The sequence below is a fragment of the Mugil cephalus genome, chromosome 16, assembly GCF_022458985.1.
Source record: "Mugil cephalus isolate CIBA_MC_2020 chromosome 16, CIBA_Mcephalus_1.1, whole genome shotgun sequence".
NCBI lineage: Eukaryota > Metazoa > Chordata > Actinopteri > Mugiliformes > Mugilidae > Mugil > Mugil cephalus.
The window spans coordinates 5,505,721-5,524,477 of NC_061785.1; the positions used below are offsets into that span (position 1 = coordinate 5,505,721).

At 47.7% G+C, this 18,757-nt stretch overlaps 1 protein-coding gene across 33 annotated transcripts in view; it reads right to left on the minus strand.

Moving 5' to 3' along the window:
• tcf7l2 (transcription factor 7 like 2) overlaps window positions 1-18,757 on the minus strand; it is a 96,255-nt gene that overhangs the window by 12,737 nt on the left and 64,761 nt on the right. For 32 of the 33 annotated variants that reach the window (XM_047609334.1, XM_047609337.1, XM_047609340.1 and 29 more), the window contains 3 exons: window positions 7,961-8,093; window positions 4,795-4,897; window positions 3,348-3,434 (listed from right to left, as the gene is read on the minus strand). In XM_047609334.1, the coding sequence (XP_047465290.1) occupies window positions 3,348-3,434; window positions 4,795-4,897; window positions 7,961-8,093 (323 nt within the window). Of the gene's footprint in view, window positions 1-3,347; window positions 3,435-4,794; window positions 4,898-7,960; window positions 8,094-14,147; window positions 14,579-18,757 lie in introns of those variants that run through there. The other variant, XM_047609358.1, reaches the window with a different exon arrangement.

Consider the following 18,757-nt stretch of genomic DNA (forward strand, 5'->3'; position numbering starts at 1 on the left):
TAAGATGACAAATGTGAACGTCAGCCCATTGTTAGCAACTCCGCTAACGCTGGCATATCTACATTTCTTCATGCATCGCTGTTGATTGATATGCACTGTCCAAATAAACACAATGCAGTCGCGTAAAAGGAGTTTGAACAGCTTCATCTCCAATGGAGTAACACTGCAAACTGGATTAAAATGTTCCGTCAAACGTAGCGGCCCCTTCACATATTTGGATATTTGTCTGCTTCCTCCAATTCTTTTCTGCCAATTCAGCACTGTCATTGGTTTTTCTCTTCATCCCTCTACACTCCATCAGCCAGAAACTCTTATTTATCGGATCGTTTCAGCCGTGAGATGCCGCCGCTGCTGCTTCTGCTGCTGCTGGTGGTGGTGGTGGTGGTGGTGTGTGCATGACGCTAATTATCCGTGTCACCGTTTTCTGAACATCTACTTCTAGTGTGTGTGTGTTTACAGCCTCGGCTCCACGTGACCGCACGCAAATTTAAGAGAAGAGAGGATGATGATGAAGGAGAAGGGGGGGCAAAAAAAGGAGGAATAATTCTTCTTCTACTTCTTCTTCTTCTTCTTTTTTTTTTTTAAAGCAGCTCATTATCCGGCTGTGTCTGGCTGCATGGCTCCGAGCCAGAATATAATGATGAGGATAAACTCGCCAGGAACAACTAGTTTCTGTTGGAGGCCATCTCAGGGGAGTGCCAGCGCTCCCCCCTCAAACTCTTTCCCTCCTTTTTCTCCTTTCCCCTCTTCTCCCTTCATCACTGACACATCGGTGTTTGTGCCATGTCATCCGTTGATGGGGAGCTCGGGAGGAGCGGTGGCTGCATATCGCCCATCATTAAGGGCTGCTGCATTTTCTCTTCACTCGCTCCGTTTCCTCTGCCTCTGTTCGCCCTCCCTCCTTCCCTCTCTGTGCACTTGTTAAAATTTCCTCTGTTCCGAGATCTATTTTTTCTCCTCTTCTTCTTCTTCTTTCTTTACTCCTCCCTGTCCCCTCACCACCTCCACACCGCTTCCCCTCTCCATCCCTTCCCCCTTCCTCCTCCCCCTCCTGCTGCCACTGCACGGCCCAGGTTATGGTTTAAACATGACGGCCATCCCTTTGAAGCGCAGGGGCATCATCATCATCATCATCATCACCACCATCATCACCACCATCACCATCACCGCGCTCATCAGCGGCAAGCGGCGCCTCGGACCAATTTAACCGACACAGAGCGGGAGACGCCGCGGAGACCCCCACCCATCTACGCGCCCCCGAGCCCGAGGCTCCTACGTCTCAATCTGAAAGGTAAGAATGGCTGGCGGGGAGGAGGGGAGGGAGGAAGGGGGAGGAGGGGAGGGGGGGTCACTGCCGCAGCAAGCCCAGTGTCAGCCAGTGCCATTTAATTGCCAGTGTGAAGCAGTAGCCCCCGTGCCTGTTTAATGTATAATGATCCGGCCGGTGCACTTCTCTCGTTCCCCGGGAAAAGAGAAGGATGATGGGGAGAACATATCAAAGGGCAGGCTTAAGCATGAGGGGCGAAGGGGGCCTTCATATCCACCCACCTGTCACACATACATTCACGCGCAGGCAGCTATACAGGGGTGGGGTTGGGGGGGAACCTGCACCGGCTCCCAACCCCATTATCAAAATAATGTCTTTCATTTGCTCCGCCGACTGTCTCTCCCTCTTCCTCCCTTCCTTACAAGGGATGTATTTTTTAACAGGACCTTTAACAGGGAAGGTGCTCGGCACGGGACTGCCGAGGTAACCGGGCTCCTTCCCCTGCATCCTAATTCGGCATCGGGGGCCGCGGGGAGACACGTCCCGCGAAGACCTAACTCCCGACAAGAGTACAAGGCCGAGATGTCTTCTCCTCTCGCTACAAATCGCTTGAGCTGCCGCAACCGTCTGGCCCCGTTCTTTGAACAACTGGCTGAAGGCTATGTGCGAAGGCAGTCTGCTAGTTTGCTGACACAATTAGACAAATTGTTACTAGGTTTTGTGAGCTGTTTTGAATTTTTTCTCCACTTTTTTTTTTTTTTTTTCCCGTCAAGGGGTGATTTGCTAAACCCTCCCATTCTCCAGAGGACTCCCAGAGCCCTCCATCTATTCAGTTATACTAATTCAATTAGGGGCCTCATCACAGGGCATTAGCTCTTCCCCATGGCCAGTCCCCCACCCTCCTGCCCTACACACCCCGACCAGTATATTCAATTAGCCGCACTGGAAACAAGATGATCACAATGTAGGGGCTGTCATTAAGGGACCAAATTAGCAGTCACTTAAAGCCCAGGACGGCTGGGTGCTGCTGCCAGATACCGACGTCTGGACTGGACAGACCCACCATCTGACCCCTTTGCACCTGAGACTTCCTGGAGACGGGCTGCGAAGAGACTCTAATCCACAAGGTTTAAAAGCCAGGAAGGTGTTTGTACATAAAGGCTCTCCCTCGACACGCGATCCATCAACGTCACGGAGGTCTAAACAAGTCGCCCCCAGGAGCTGCTTTCCCAATCAGGCTGTAATTAAACTAAAGCTTGGCTCGATCCCTAGACTCCGAACCAGCCCTGTCCAAGCTCCCCCTGCTGCAGGGGCATGTGGAGGGAGGGAGGGAGGGAGGGAGGAGGAGTGAGTGTGGAGTGGGTGCATAGAGAGCAGGGAGGCTGTGTTGTCTGTCCCTTTTTCTTTTGGCTCATCCAGACCCACAAATCACGGGGCTTTTAGGCGTCCAAAATTAATTATGTCCGCTTCCCACACAATATAGACGACACGCGTCCCTCGAGGGAACAATAAGAAGCTAAACACCGACTGACAAGTACGCACACATGTATACAAGATGGCAACAAATACACACAACCCCCCCCGCTCCCCTCCCCTCCCGTGGGTGCACTAATGTCCACAGCAGCACTTGAACTGGACCCTAATGGGCTGGATGGAGCGAAGCCCCGGCCAAGTGTCAGGGCCGCGGCTTTACATCATCCAGTCCCCTTCAAAGCGCTGCTGTTTGTTTATCTGCGTGGCTGCTCAAACATCGCGGCAAGGACATGCCCCAGCTCATTTCAGATCTGCCTGACATGCAGCGGGGGTAAATGTTCTTCAGGGGCCTCATTAGAAAAAGATAAATATAATTAATATTTGAGCATGCGAGCTGAAAACCCCCACACGCTGGAGGATTGGCCTTTTGAACGCGATGAGATGGGGAGTGCGAGCTCTCCTTAAGGGAAAAGTTTCTGCTTGCACTCTGTGTGTGTGTGTGTGTGCGCGTGTGTGTGCGTACAGCCAACACAAACACACACAAATGGCTGCAGCGGTGAGCGAGAATCAGAGTGTGTGTGTGTTTAGTTTCTAGGGCTTCACTCACCTTGACATGGATGCGTTGACAGTGAGCGCAGTTGGGTAGGGGTGTCTGAAACCCCCTGTTGTGATTGGATAAACAGGTTGACCTTGCCTGCGAAGGGGGAAGAAAAGAAGAAAGACGGAAAGGTAAAGGAACGGGGTTGATGGAAGAGGAGAAGCTAAAGCCCCTCCGTCTCTCACGTCTCCCCACCGTGGGCCTCTTTATTCTCATTTGATCAGGACAAAAATCTAGGGGATTGCAGAGCGCAGATCAAAGGGAGGAAAACTCTGAACAATTTGAATGCCACAAATCTTGATAGCGATGGCTAATTAAATTTCATAACCCTTCGCTCTGTGTCGACAGAGCGGGGCCCCGTTCCTCCCCAAGCTGGAACTAGGTGTTTTGTTGTGATAATTAAAGACGAAGCGCGGGTCTCTTTAATGGAGCCATCACGCTAATTGAGGTCTACACATCCAAAGACAAACAATAATGAATGTAAATTTATACCAAAATAAAGTGCAGCAAATCAAAGGGCGCCATGGCTGCGCTCAGGGCCTCTCTCTCGGTATTTAGATCGCGGTGAGAAAACATTAAATTAACAGAGCTTAATTTGTAGCCTTTTGTCATATTAACAAGTGTTGACAAGAGTTACCAGGGGACAACCCCTATGTGGAATTGCGGGTAAAACATGGGCAATCACAGTTCATTACTCTAATTGAACTGTACACAGACATGCAAAATAGTATTGGCCACGAAATAGTGAGGCGAGGTTGCTCCGGCGGGCCGTAGCGGTCCGGGAGTGTTTTAGAAAGTTAGGGGATCGAATTTAGAGGCGCGCAAAGGGGAGATCCTCTCTGGGACGAATAAGAGACGGAGGAGGCTTTCACACATGCAACCCAACATCCTGCTTCTGCAATGCAAGCAAATGAAAGGTAATATCCAGCTTTACTAGGCGTGGGTATTGGCAAGGACTTACGATACGATATGTATCGCGATAAGTGAGTTACGATACGATACATTATTGCGATATAATGATAACGGATATATTGCAATATTCTACATAGTTCTGTGAGAATTTTTAAATCAGATGACAGTGATAATTCACTGGACAAATTGAGTCAAAAAACTATACTAATCCAAATTATCCATTTCCAATTTATTGCACTTCGACTGGAAAGGTCGCTGTGGCGCCACCTTGAGGAGCGGAGGTGTGGAAGTCATTCACGACCCGAACCACAACTTTTTCCTTTTAAAATCGATATTGAAACATTCAAAATCAATATTGTATCGCAACAAAAAGTATTGCGATATATTGCCATATCGATATTTATTCCCACCCCTAACCTTTTCTATATTTCCTTTTAATGATTTGTCTCAATGCTTATCCATCATTACAGTATGTCATCAAGTCACAGGGAAATACAGCACAAAGAGTAGTAATAATAATAGAGAAAAAAAAGGGTTTGCTTACTGTGGTACTAACCATCCCAGCGGATGGGGGATCTGGCCGACAGTGCCAGGTGACAGCGGGTAATAAGGAGATATATCTGGTGGATGTGGAGGCCTTGGAATTCCTGCAGAAGAAAGAGGATGACAGGAGCAGAGAGGAGGTGGACAGACGAGACGATGACAGAAAGAGAAGAGGGAGAGAACCAAATCTTTGTCAGTGCCGAATTCGTTTCTTTGTCGAGTTTTCTACATCTGAACGGGGCAGACATCACAGGAGCTGCAGATGGGAGGAAGAGGAGGAGGAGGAGGAGGAGGAAGAGGGCTTGTTGCCGGCGTGTACACACAGTGCTAAATCACACTTCCTGATCAAAGGGCTCTGAGGCGGCGCGGCGGCACAATGTGTTGGAAGAGGCAGAGGAAAGACAGAGAGAGGTGAGGAGGAAACACCAACACGATCCTTGTCACATTTGTCTGCTGAATCGGGAGATTAATGATAGAAAAAGACTGAGGTTTAGAAGTTAACAAAACACGGCAATATAATTAAAGCCCCCTCTGTGATCAGAGAGCTGCCAATATGGGGCAGGTAGCAGTCGAGTGTACCTGCTGATTAACAGAGGCATCCTGGCTGCACAGATTTGAGTCTTGCTTGGTTATTACATGTTATGAAGTCAGGCTCGTGTTTTCAGTCCAGCTAATACTTCTGCTTTTGACTCGTATTAATATCTGACTCCGGGCTCCATCGCAGCGCATGCAACCACCCGATTCCGAGATTTAACATAAAAATGGCAGCGGGGTTTTGTTTGTTATCCCCCTGCTGACGAGCAGTGACAAAGATGTCCAATCTGAGGACAGCTCTTTTTGAGAGGGCCACCATCGAGCGATCACAGCGCAGACGGTGTTGCCTTTATTTTCCCGTGGCAGCTGACAGGCGAAGAAACCGCATCGACAAGCTGCCCCGAAACGAACGTCTTGAAAAAGGTCTTGTACACAGTCGGGTGTAAAAATAACTTTCTCTCTCATGACAAACTTGAAACGGGGAACACTAGACATGTGTAAGAATGCAGCAGGCGAGGGAGATGTGCTCAGTAGACCAGAAACTGGGGGACTTTCATTTTGGATTATTCTTTCTTCTGTTGTTGTTGTGGTTGCGGATGTTGATGCTAGTATTTTGGCCTCTACAAACACTGCCGCCGTAAACCCTGATGAATCTTTCATAGATTAGAACATGGCCAGCGTTGGCGTTTGCACCTAAAGGTGCACCTGTTCCAACTCAGTGCATTTAGATGCAGAGCTTAATCAAGCTATGCTCGAAATTCGACTTTCTGAATGTGGTCCTTGATGGGAACATGTCCTCCTCCTCCACACTAGGTGGCACTATGTCTTTTCAGCAAGTTAATATGGCCCCCTTGGTGACCTATTATATCATATAATAAACTCTTAACTAATTCGCCTATCGCGGCAGTACGGCATTTCAAGCAACTACAAGATGGATAATAGTTCAGCTTTTTTTTATCTCGTATGTGTGCGCTACTTCTGGTGCAGATAAGATGGCGCTATCCCTCAGGTGGTTCTTCTTCCGGCTTGGTTCATCTTCTGCGACTGACTTTCTTGGATGTTTTTGTTCTGGGGTCATATGCCAGTGCAGTGGTTGTGGAGCATGTGCACACTTGTTGTTGTCCAGTTAAAGTCCAATTAAGGCGCATATTAAAAGACACCCAAATATCTGGGTGTCTTATTCAGAGTAAGGAGTAACATGTTAACATGCACTTAAGTTGTCCAGTTAAACTCAGATTAAGGCAATAATTACTTCATGCACATGTAAATGTACTGACTGTCTCCAAAAGGTGGTTTTGTGTAGCTACAACAACAGCCTAGACCGTAGCGCTGTCACGTCACCATGATGTAGAGCGCAAGAGCTGTGATTGGTCCGTTTGGTGGTAGCGTGTTTCCTCTTTAGCATTTCCGGCTGCTTTCTCCATCTCAGCAATTTTCAAATCGATTTGGATCAATAAGGATGGAACACATCGGGCATACAAACGTTCGTATGACTTGTCGAAATTTCTGGGAAATTTAGGTGAAGCAGGAAGTCGAAACAAAAACAGGCAAAGAAGACACAGCGCCAACTAGCGTTTGAGTGGTGTCGTTACAGAGCGTGCCAGACTGAAGAGCATACAAGTATAAATGGCTCGTACCGGCGTGGGCTACGTCCACCGTTTATGTCCCAGGGTACTTTAAATGAGCCTTAAGTCAAACATTATTATTGGAACACTGCTACAACAAAGGCAAGTTCTATTAAAAAAAGGGAAAGGCTGGAGAACATTATCCCATCGCCACCCATTGCTCAAGACCTAATATAGCTCATTAATTAATTAAACACTGTGCCCAATTAAGCAGCCCCATTAAGCACTACATTAAACAGCAGCTGGCACATTATTTCCCCTTTGTAAGGGCCATCATAATAAGGGAACATTATTACCTAAAACACTGACTGAATCCACCAGAGACCACTGAAAAGCCCGAAATTATTCACCACACTGAAAGTGCATTAACCTGAAAGGACGAGCTGAATGACGGTTAGCTAAAATCAAGTGCTGGGTCAAGAAGATGCTCATGGAAATGAAGGAAATTACCTAAAAATGGATTCCGAATGGTCTAGCGAGACGGACGCGGGGGCCGAAACGAGCCGCGTAAACTAGCCACAGATCCAATCAGTGAAATGAAGACTTCCATCTTTATGAAGCTGAAGGCATCATAGCAAACAAAAAATGACCTTGAGGACACGATCTCTGGTATTCAGATGTGAATCGCTCCGACCACAGCGGCCGTCTCGTTTCCGAGTTTTGACATCCGGGGGTTGCGCTCGCCAGTTTGTGGCCATCCCAAGCTTTTTTTTACGAGAAGTTTTCGAGCCACTTTTCGGGGTTCTCAAATGTAAGACGCTGAAATCAAAACATGCTAAAGCGCATGAAAGCTAAATCAATCAGGGACACGCGAGAGTGGCAGCTGTCAACAAGGAGTCGTTGCGATACTGTAAAACTACCTGTGTTGTAAGTATCCCCTTTCAGATATTGAGCTGTTTTCATAAGAATCTGTCCACAGATACATGGTGGTTTTAGCAGGAACTAACCTTTAGCAAACAAATCTTCACATCAGTTTAACATGGATGCACTGTAGTAAAATATCTTTACCTGTTTTGGGATCCACGTCTGTCTGTAGGTGAGGAGGGGGGTTCCCCGGTGTGAAGTGCTCATTGCTGTAGGTGATCAGAGGCGTGAGAGGGTGCACATGGTGGGGGTGCTGTACCACTGGAACCTTATTAGACTGATAGAGAGAAAGATCCAAGGAGAAGGACAGATGGATAAAGAGGGGAAGGAAAAAGAAAAAAAAAACGAGGCATGGTGTTAATATTTGGGTTAGGGTTTAGTGATTGCAGGCGCCTGCCGCAGAATTACAACTTGGGTCTGAAAGCTCTCGAACGGAGAGCTATCAAATTCTGGGTACGTCTGAGGCGCCAAACCACCAAGCCACAGTGAAAATAGCATGGTTTGTAATTAAAAGCAGTTCTGTGGTGTCGCCGTGGAATTCAGTAACACAATCTGAGAGGCTTGGGGGTTTGCCAATTCACATTTGGGTTTGATGTGTGATGAGGCACTTTTAACCACGGATGCTGTGAAGTAATCGATCATCTGGAAACCACGAAATCAAGGCAGCGCGTGGAAATCCACAGTCATTAGCAGCTCCAGTCGGCTCTCCGCTCAAGTCTCGGGGCCTGCTTCCATTCTCCCCCTCTTCCCGTCATCTATTCCCCCAGGGCCCCGGTTCATGGAGGGTACGGGTGTATTGTAATAAAAGGGTTAGTGGAGGACAGGAGGAGAAGAGGTGGGGCTGAAAAATCCATTTCTGCATTTTTGCCAAATTAGTTTTAGCTATGTAATCTTCTCTTTGTGCTCCTAAGTGGTGCAGGCCCCCTTTTTTTTTTTTTCAATTACCCAAAGATTACAGTGGAGCTTTGGGGGTGTGCTGCCGTGGGCCCCTGTGTTAACCGGAGCTCAGCCCCTCTCATCAGGCCCAGGCTGGGACGGAGACTAATACGCACAGTCCCCCGACCGCAAAGATAACCAGATTAGAGCTGTGCTGTAGATTAGGCTGGTGGCAGAGGCTCTGCTCTCGCCTCTTTACCCACACATCCTTATCCTGCCCTCAGCAGTCAAAGAAGCAGCACTAATCAGGCTTATCATAACATGGATGATATGTTCAGGGGGAGAGTAGCGAGACACCAAGCTGCTTACGTCTCTGTGTGTGTGTGTGTGTGTGTGTGTGTGTGTGTGTGTGTGTGTGTGTGTGTGTGTTGAATCTGCTCTCTCGCAGGCCACACACCCTCATTAGCGACTTTAACCCATGCAAGGAAGAAAAAAGAGCTCCACTGTGGCACATTTCCAACAGACTCTGAAAAAACATTAATGGGACTAGATGCTGGCGGGAGGGGTGGGTGGGTGGGTGGGTGGTTGGGAGGGGGGGCTACATGCGTAAGACGATGCTCATTGACAATACAAATGCAAAGCTGCGTGGGCCCACGGCAAGAAGACAACTGTGGGCAGAGCTAATTGCTGCAAACTAATCATTTGCCCAGACTCGAGTCAATATGAGTCCATTCAGAGTGTGCCCCCCCCCTCACCCCGTGCTAAATTTGCACAGGGTAGTTAAAGCTGTCGGTCTGTATGGTTAGTACGAGCACGGCCATCTAGGCCTCTATTCTATGGTGGCGAAGATGGGGGAGTGGAAAGACTGTGCGTAGGGTGTAAGGAGGATGGGAGGGATGGGAGGAGGAGGAGGAGGAAAGGGGGTGGGGGGGGGGGGCATTCCCTATTGCCTTGGTCCCAATGAAAGATTAATGAACCCCAGCAGAACTCCAGGGAGGCAGAGAGACTCCTGGGACTCATTCACAGCCCTGAGCTGAAAAGGCTAGGGAGGGGAGAAGGAGAAAGAGGAGAGAGGGTTTGGGGGCGAGAATACGTGTATGTGTGTGTGTGTGTGTGTGTGTGTGTGTGTTTGTTTATGTGTGTGTCAGGGGTGGAGGAGGCGGTGGGAGGAGGAGGAGGAGGAGGAGGAGAAGGAGGAGGGATGGGATTCGTTAAGAAAGAAACACAAACCGAGACACTCATTATTGGATCCCATTCTGATCTGCACATCCAGAATAGATGGATGGAGGGATAAAAAAAAGAAAACAAACTAACAAAAAAAAAAAAAAAAACGAGGACAGAAGTTAGGACCGGGCTAGAAGATGGCCTCTGTCTTTTCCTTGCGTCCCCACCCCATCCCTCTCACCTCCTAACCTCCTCCTTCGCGACTCCCCCCCACTCCTCCCTCGGGTAATGATGTGAAAGAATGTTGTCAATTCTTCATCTCTCTCCGCGCTGGAGAAGCTTCGGAGGCCATTTAAATGAGCTCTTTTGTCCGGGGAGCCCCGGCCATTGAGGGGACGGTTCAAAATGCCCATCCACTGAGTCCACATTTAGACAGAGGGTGTTAGAGAGGGACTGAGAGATAGAGCCAGAGGCCAGACGATTTACATCATAGTCACTTGTGGTATGAAAAAGGCCAGAGTGATGCAAATAGCAATAGGCTGAAGTGACTGCTGCCTCCTGTCTGTTCAGTCCATTACAGGCAGAGGCTGAGAAGAGGAAAAACTGAGAGATAAAGTTTTTGAGCTTAACCTCCTGAGACCCAAGCACTCGTTTGGATCTTAATTCCTTTAAGATGAGATATTTCGGTATTTGGGATTAATAGGACCCAAGAAGTACAAAAACAGGGATTATTTCACTAAATATCACAAATTAAGTCACTTTGAGTACACCAAAATAAAAGAAAATGTTCATTTTAATGTAAAAAGAGAATTGGAAATGTTGAAATCCCAACGTCCACAAACGAGTACTTGTGAATTTGTTAAATTTGCATGTCATATAAAACTAGAAAAGTTAATAAGCATAAATAAACAAGTGCGTTGACCCTTTGCTACCAGCACATGGCAAACATAAGTGTCTCCTGAGCACAACAGGTCTAAATCAAGTGGAATAAGGTGCAGCAAACCTAAGAAGAGATGTCCCCACGACGCCGGGTCTAAAGAATTAAATATCTGCTCACACCCCTCAGAAGTCTGTAACATCAGCTGATCAGACTCATGCGACGATGTGATCACCGCACGCACTGTAACATCCACTCGGCCTCCCGCTGACGTCACGGCAGCGCCCGGTGGTCTCCGGGCGGAAAGAGGAGGCCCAGCACCTGCCCCCGTGGCCCACCGCGGGGACAATACAAAACCCTGGGGTTGGTGTGTGGCGGGCCGAGGCCGGGTGCTCCGGCAGAGCCCCGGCAGAAACAAAAGCAGGCAACGTGGGAGGCTCTGCGCTTCCCCCCTCCACCCCAACCCCAGCTCCACAAAAGCCAGGGGAAAATAAAGAACATTTCCTGCCCCTACACCCCCGCTGACTTGCATCCTTCCCAGCACCACCACCACCACCACTTGTCGTTAAAGCAAACAAATACACAAGAAGATGCGTGCACAACACCAGATTCCACCACTCCGCCCCCCCAAAAAAACTTTGGCTTTCATAAGGCCCCCGAAGAAAAAAATTTAAGGGCACCCTTCATGCAGGAACATCAATGAACACATTTACTCCTTCCACATCCAGGACACATACGGCGCCCGCTGCTGAAGAAGGCCAACGCTGAGAAATCCACGCAGCACACTTAAGTGCAGCAGACACAGAGGCAGGAGGAGTTGTCGCCTCCGGTTATGCTATTGATATCGCCCTGGCTCTATTTATTCTATTCTTTTCTTCTGCATCCAGCTGCGAGTCTCATATGCTCACCAGAACCCCATATGCTTCGGTGTAGCCGTACTGGTGCAGCACTTTCTGATCGGTGTTTCCACTTCTCACACTTCCCGTAAACTGGCAAACACATGTTTTTTGTTGTTTTTTTTTGTTTTTTTTTTATCTTTTTTTTTTTTATATATTTAGTCTTAAAAACTTCTTACAATCCATCTCCGCCAGCTAATTTCACAAGCTGCCGCCGTGACAGAAGTGGCGACGTGGGCCCTGCGTTTAGCCGGTGACTTATGAGGATCTGCCACCGCTGTGCAAAAGACCCCCTCGGACAAATGAAAGCGCCGCTTCGAGCCAGACCTCTGGGGAGAAAAGGTGACAGCAGGACGGAGCGAGACAAAGAGGAGGGAGACGGAGAGGTGGAGGCCGAGGACAGGAAAAAGCTGTTGGCCTTGCGTTTCCGCCCGGTGGCACCTCGCAGGGCCAATTTGAGGCCTAAACGCGAAGGTGGCGACCTCTCTGGCCCAGTGGGTGGCTGGGTAGAGGAGGAGGGATAGAAGAGGGGCTGGGGATGGGAGGGGACGAGGGGGGGGGGGGGGGGGGGGCTGGAGCCTTCGCCTCTCTGCTTCATGTCATGATATGATGAGTTGTCACAACAGCTTGCGGGGCGCTAATGAGCTGTGGTGAGGCCGGGGCAGGGAAGGGAAAGGAAGGGAAGGGAAGGGAAGGGAAGAGAGAGGCCTGGGAGTAGAGGAGAGGAGAGGAGAGAGGAGGGATGTGGGGGATGACAGTGCCGTGATGGATTGGGGTCCCTCCGAATTCCAAAGCAAGCAGAAAAAGCTGCCAGAGCGCTGTCTTCTCCCAGAACGTGCGAGTGGCCCACGTCCAAAGCACATGGAGTGAAAAACACACACGATATTGAGGAGGGGCGGGGAGCAATTTGTGTGTCTGTCGATTTGATTTTTAGAGTAAAGGACACAAAAAGAAAAGAAAAGGGGGGCACTGGCACCAATCTAACGAGTCATCTGGTATTATTCGGTGTTGAAATCTGTTTACTGTTTACACACAATAGCTGCTGTCCTCTGGGAAGCATAGAGTGCCCCCTCCAGGCTACAGATCTTCATATATATTTATATATATACACACACACACACACGCAAACACACACACACACACACAAGTGCTGGTAGCTCCTCAGTCAAATCAGATTCAAGCAGACAATCTAAAGGAATACTTAGAGATTAACGGCAAGGGAATAGGAAACACTCCAGCAAAATTAAAAGGCTTATCAGAGGCACGACCTCGCAGCACAGCTCGCTGATTAGAACCCTGCTACGTTTCACAAATTTTGGTTAATCACGAGAAGAAGAAGAAGAAGGAGGAGGGAAAACTCAATACAATATTAAGAACCTGGGAACCGCAGCGAAGGGGGTTAAATCGCAGATATGGAGGTGCTGATCAGTTTTCTCTTACAGAGGAAGAAGAAGAAGAAGAAGAAGACGAAGCGTCTCGCGAGGGCAAGAGGCTCCCGAGACCACGGCATATTTAAAAGTTAATCTATTCACTTTGCTGCAGTGACACGCTGACTGCTTGATCAGAGCGCCGAACAAAAATATCATGTGGGCCAGAGCCTCTGCTCCCCTCTTCCTCCTGCTCCCTTCGCTAGCACTCCAAGTCATTCATCACCATTTATTTTTGCCTCCCATCTTTGATAGTCGGCACATCAAATGGAATCGCAGAAAGGACACGCTCGGATATGTCACGGATAAATAAAAGTGCGCGCAAATAGCTTAAACGCGAAGTGGCGTTCGGCGGAAACCGTTGTGTTCCCCGCGAAGACAAATCGCCTCTTAAGACGCGCGCGCGTCGAAGATTCTCTCCTTCCCCCCCCCCTCCCTCCCCTTTTTTCTTTCAGTGTAAACAGCCTCTTGAACTCCCCATACCTGAGTTAAAGGGGGCTTCTCTGAGAGGTGATATTGTATCACGGCGTTAAGAGCCCGGGCTGAATTCTGCCTTTTGAAATGCAATCAGCCCCTCAGAATTTCAGTTGAAAGCCAAGCAATTAAGAATTTGAATTGGGTGGCAACATTGACAAAGGAATATGCTAATCTGTGAGCTTATTGAAATCTTATTTTACATTTCATGGTTAAGACATGAGCTCGATCAAATAATGTTTTGTCAAGTAAATAATATTCCTCTTGAGGGAATTGCATCTCTTAAAAAAACGAAATGAAAAACTAGTCACATAAGATGTACCGCAGGATGTCGGCGCACGTTAGCGTCACGCGAGTGGCGCGCACGTGGATGAACGTGCGGAAAAGTTCGCAGCGTGCCGGGATATTTACTCTAACGCCAAATGACCACCACTCCTTGAGCCCCAACACCGCCCAAACCCCCCCTCCCCTTCCCTCCTCTTCCCTTTGCCCTCGCGCCGTCTACTCCAGACCTGCACCACAACAACAACCTGTCAAAACAGTGCTAAAAGCCTTCAGTGGGAAGAAAAAGCAGAGACGGCGGAGAAGAAGCAGGGGAGCAGAGCTGCGTTACTCACCCAGCTGCTCAGATTGAGGTGCCAGCAGCCCACCTGCTGGAGGAGCGAGAGCCCGGGGCCTAGGGCTCCTGCCTTGGCTCCCATCTCCTCCGGCCCGGCTGGAGCTCCATCCCGCGGGTACATGACCCCCTCGGTCCCACCCCCACCTCCTCCTCCTCCTCCTCTTCCTTCTCCTCCTCCCTCTCCTCCTCCTCTTCTTTCTTCTTCCACCTGACCCCCCCAGCTCCTCCTTCTAGCCCTCTTGCTACTCCTGGCCGCCTCTTTCCTCCACTTCTTCTTCTTCTTCTTCTTTGTTTGCTCCTGCCCTGGCTCCTTCCTCCTCCTCTGAGTGTGTTGCCGGGCATGTGCGGCTGGTTCGCACGTTTTTATCGTCCCCCCTCTTTTTGCCAGATGACCATTGTTATCTCTGCCCCCCCACCACCACCACACCACACACCTCCAAGGTTTTCACGTTAAAGTGAGAGTCTAGTGGAGGCTCAAGGTCCGAGGCCTGGTTTCCCCCATGAACACACACACTCACACACACACACCTAAAAAGAAACAAAATCCTTCACCCTAACCACAGAAGAAGCCCTCCCGTCTCCTTTTCCTCCTCAGTGAAAGTTTTCATGCCGGTGACAAGTACAAGAAGAGGAGCCACAATGTGGACAGACGTGAAGGAGAAATTACTGTGAGCAGCTTCTCAGCACTGCATCAGTCTTCCCACCAGCAATAAAAAATAAAAAAAAATACTCACAAACACACAAAAAAATCACTTATTACCCAAATCCCTGCAGTACCCTGTGTGTGTGTATACGTGTGTGTGTGTGTGTGTATACGTGTGTGTGTTTCTTAAGAGCATGTGTGCGTATGTGTGTGGGCTCTGCTGCGCCTCCAGGATGCCCAGAGACGAACTGGCAGCTTGAAAAGCTTTGGCTACAAGGTAAAGCGAGCAAAGCGAGAGATGGAGACAAAAGAGAGGAGAGAGCAGGAGGAGAGGGAGAGAGAGGGAGAGAGAGAGAGAGAGATGGGAGCAGGAAGGACGAGAAAAAAAAAAAAGAAAAAAGAGAAAGGAACAAGACACAACAACATCCACAAAGGGAGGGCAGGCTCAGCAAAGTGTGGCCAACAGTCACTTTATCTGTGTGATGCTGACAGTCCCTTCTTCATGCACACACACACACACACACTTCTTTCAGGGAGGTGGTGGTGGTGGAGGTGGTGGTGGTGGGGGTCTTCACTCTGACATGGACGTGGCACCTTTTCGTCGCAATCTTTTTCACTTTTCTAGTTTTTTTTTCGCCCCACCTCCTTCTTCTCGCCCGCTCTCCTTCCTCCAAACAATACCTCACAGCGGACCGAGAACAATTCTTCTCTTAACTCCAGCCCCATTCAAGGTTCGTGCGAGCGAGGCCTCGCGTCCCCCCTTCACCCCCCCCTCCCTCCGCTCCTTCTCCCCATTCTGCTCCTCTACGCAACTATTTCACCTTCGCCGCCATTATTCCTCTGAATGCTAAAATCAAACCGTCGTGTGGTCAGAACATTTATTTATTTAATTTTTTTACCCCAGAAAAGAAATTCAAAACCTCAGCCTTCTGCGTTGAACTTTAAACTTGTAATTTAAAAAAACTGTTGTTTTTTTTTGCTCTGTTAATACGTGACATTTTAAAGTAGTTTTATCCTCTCAAGATCCCTGAAGTATTACAGATCTATTATTAATATATAAAATATATATATTACTTTCAAGAAGCTTAATAAGCAGAAAGCAAATTTCAAAAATGTTCCATCACAAAGACAATATATATATTTTCACATAATAACTAAATAAACCATTTTAAATGTAATTTAAATATTTACATTATGTAATTAACTGGACTTGTCATTCTTTAATTATCTCTTATAACCTCTAAGTGCCTGGATGTGACTAATGACCATGACAAATTAAATATTTATTGAATAAATTATTTCCATCTAAGGACATTTAATAGATTTTTAATAAAACGTAACGAAGAATAGAAAAAATTACATTCAGGAAATTTGAATCTTTTTTTTTTTTTTTTTAAAAACAGACATTGGAAAATAATAAAACAACCAAAAACTTTCTTTCCCCCACTTCCATAAAGCACAGACTTTCTTTTAATGCTTTCTTTCTGTTTTCTTTTTCTTTTTTTTTTTCTCCTCCTGTACTCGCTGAGCCTCCCTGTCTCTTGTGAGGACCCTGCTCGTCCCCTGGCCTGCAGCAGGCAGTCCTGGGGCCCTTAAAAAACAAAACAAAGCCCTGGGAATGTCCTTTACACAACTCGGACAATGGCGCCGGGGCTCCAGCTTGACAAGTAAAAGAGCTCCGACAAGGCGGTGGCTAATTGCCTGCCCTCCCTCCATTCAGCCGCCCCGCCACACTCCTGCCATCTCCTTTTGTCCCACGTGCACTTTCTTAAGTAAACTGCCAGCTCGCCAGCGCGTGATGGACAGCTCCCAATCACCCGGGCCACAATGGCATCAACGGCGCGACACAAGAGAGCGTGGAGGGGATGAGAAAAAAACAAAACAAAACAAAACACAAAGAAAAGAAAAAACTCCATTCCAACTCCGCCGTGCTGAGATGTTCGCACGAGACCCGAAAGTGTGCGAGAAAAGACGAGGGAAAAAAAAAAAAAAAAAGTTTCACGAGACAAGGAAACGGAGCAACCTATGACCTTTAACTGTTCATTGTCTCGAAAATAAAACAGCGTGCAGCTTCTCTCGCTGCAGCATTTCACTCAAATGTAATTATTGCATTCACAAATAAAATGCAACAGATTTAAAAAATAAAAAAATCAAGATAAAATACTAAATATATATATGTATGTGTATAAAATACAAATTAAATGTTAACCTTGATTTGTTAAAATTACCAGGAGCACAGGAAAAGCAGATCAGACCCATTATCACATTTACTATTTAATTTAAATGTTAACACAGTAAATACATTCTAAAAGAATTCCATAACAAGGCATTTATCTATTTCATGCAATTGTGTTCTTCTCCTTTTTTTTCCACGGTAAAGTAAAATAAAATAAACAAGCGTATTTAGTTTGATGTCTTAGAATAATACACCCCTGTCAGGCTGTCAGGACAAAGCAATCAAACAGTGCCTTTCATTATCCAAATTGTCAATCTGTCACTTAGCAACATAAGTGTTATAAATCGCCAAACGGAGCCCGGAAAAAAACACCCGCGAATAAATTCCATCCAAACGGGATATTTAAAGGCGAACAAGCGGCGCAGAGCAGAACGCGGCCGTAATTAAAATGTTGAAAAGTCTTACCATTTAAAAGAGCTGTATTTGGGATGCTGCTCGGTTCCTGGTTAAAACAAGCATGCTGGCACTCGTGGTAGTGCACAGACTCCAAGCAGACTCCCACCACCATGTCAGCCACTAATCCACTGGGGGGCAGCACCTCATCTACGGCAGCCCCCCTCGCCAAAGCCCGATGGGTTAAGCCGATAAGACAGGCGGCCGGAGGAGCGGCGGCGAGGACCGGGGCGACGCCGGAGCGGCTTCAGGTCCCACAGCGGACTGGACCACTCGCTAGCGAGAAGGCGGGCGGGCGGCCGGAGCTGTTCACTCTCAGCCCCGCCGTTCAAAAGCCGCTCTCCTCCGCGTCCGACCGGGACTCCCTCTTTTTTCCCCCCCTCGCCCATCTTCATATCGCCCCCTAACAAGCTCTTTTGTGTCCATCTCTCTTTCTTTGATAAGTTGAAAGAACAACAAAAAGAGGGAGAGAAAGAAAAGCCCTCATTCAGCGCCTCGGCGGACATAAAGGTAGTGGAGTGCCGTCTATAGGAGTTGCCCCTAACTTAGCTAAACTCAAGCAGCGGGGTGTCTCTCGTCATGTCATTAATCCCCAAAACTAGCCACGCTCCATTCACCGGTAGTCACACTAAATTAAAATTCAAAAAAAAAAAAAACACAAACGCCAGGCAGAAGAAGAAGAAGAAGAAGAAGAAGTGTCAGGATAAAAAAAAAAAAAGCGTTCCGATCCAGGGCAAAGGGTCTGCAGCCGCGATGCCCCCGAGTCCTGCCCGTCCGCAGCCCCCGAAAGCCCCCCCCCCCGGACAAAAAAAATAAAATAACAAAAAATAAACCGCCACACAAAAGACAAAAAAAAAAAAAAAAAAAAAAAAACATTTATCACCAAAAGAGCCTGTCACTGCAGTGCAGCTTTTCCACCTCCAACAATCCTGCCTGAACTCTCTTAAGACAACTGAGAGGGGGGAAAAGGAGCCCCAACTCCAAAGTCAAACCTGCCAGACAACAAGGCAACAACAGCAGTTAAAACAATACCGGCAAAAAAAAAAAAAAAAAATAGAAAACAACACAAATAAATGGATAGAAGCCGCGGATGGTTATCGGGAGAGCTGGCAATAGAAAATTCAACCCGGCCAACTGGTGGCTTGAAGAGAGGAAGCCCACTCTTAAAGCCGTGATCCGACCATCCACTATACCACCGCTGTGAGCCTTTTAACCACAGCAGAAAAAAATTACTATTGATCTTCAAATGGCGATAATTGAAAAGATCAAAAAGATTAAAAAGGAAAAGAAAACAGAAACGTGTCGACTTACCATGTTGTGCTCCCGTGTTTTTTTT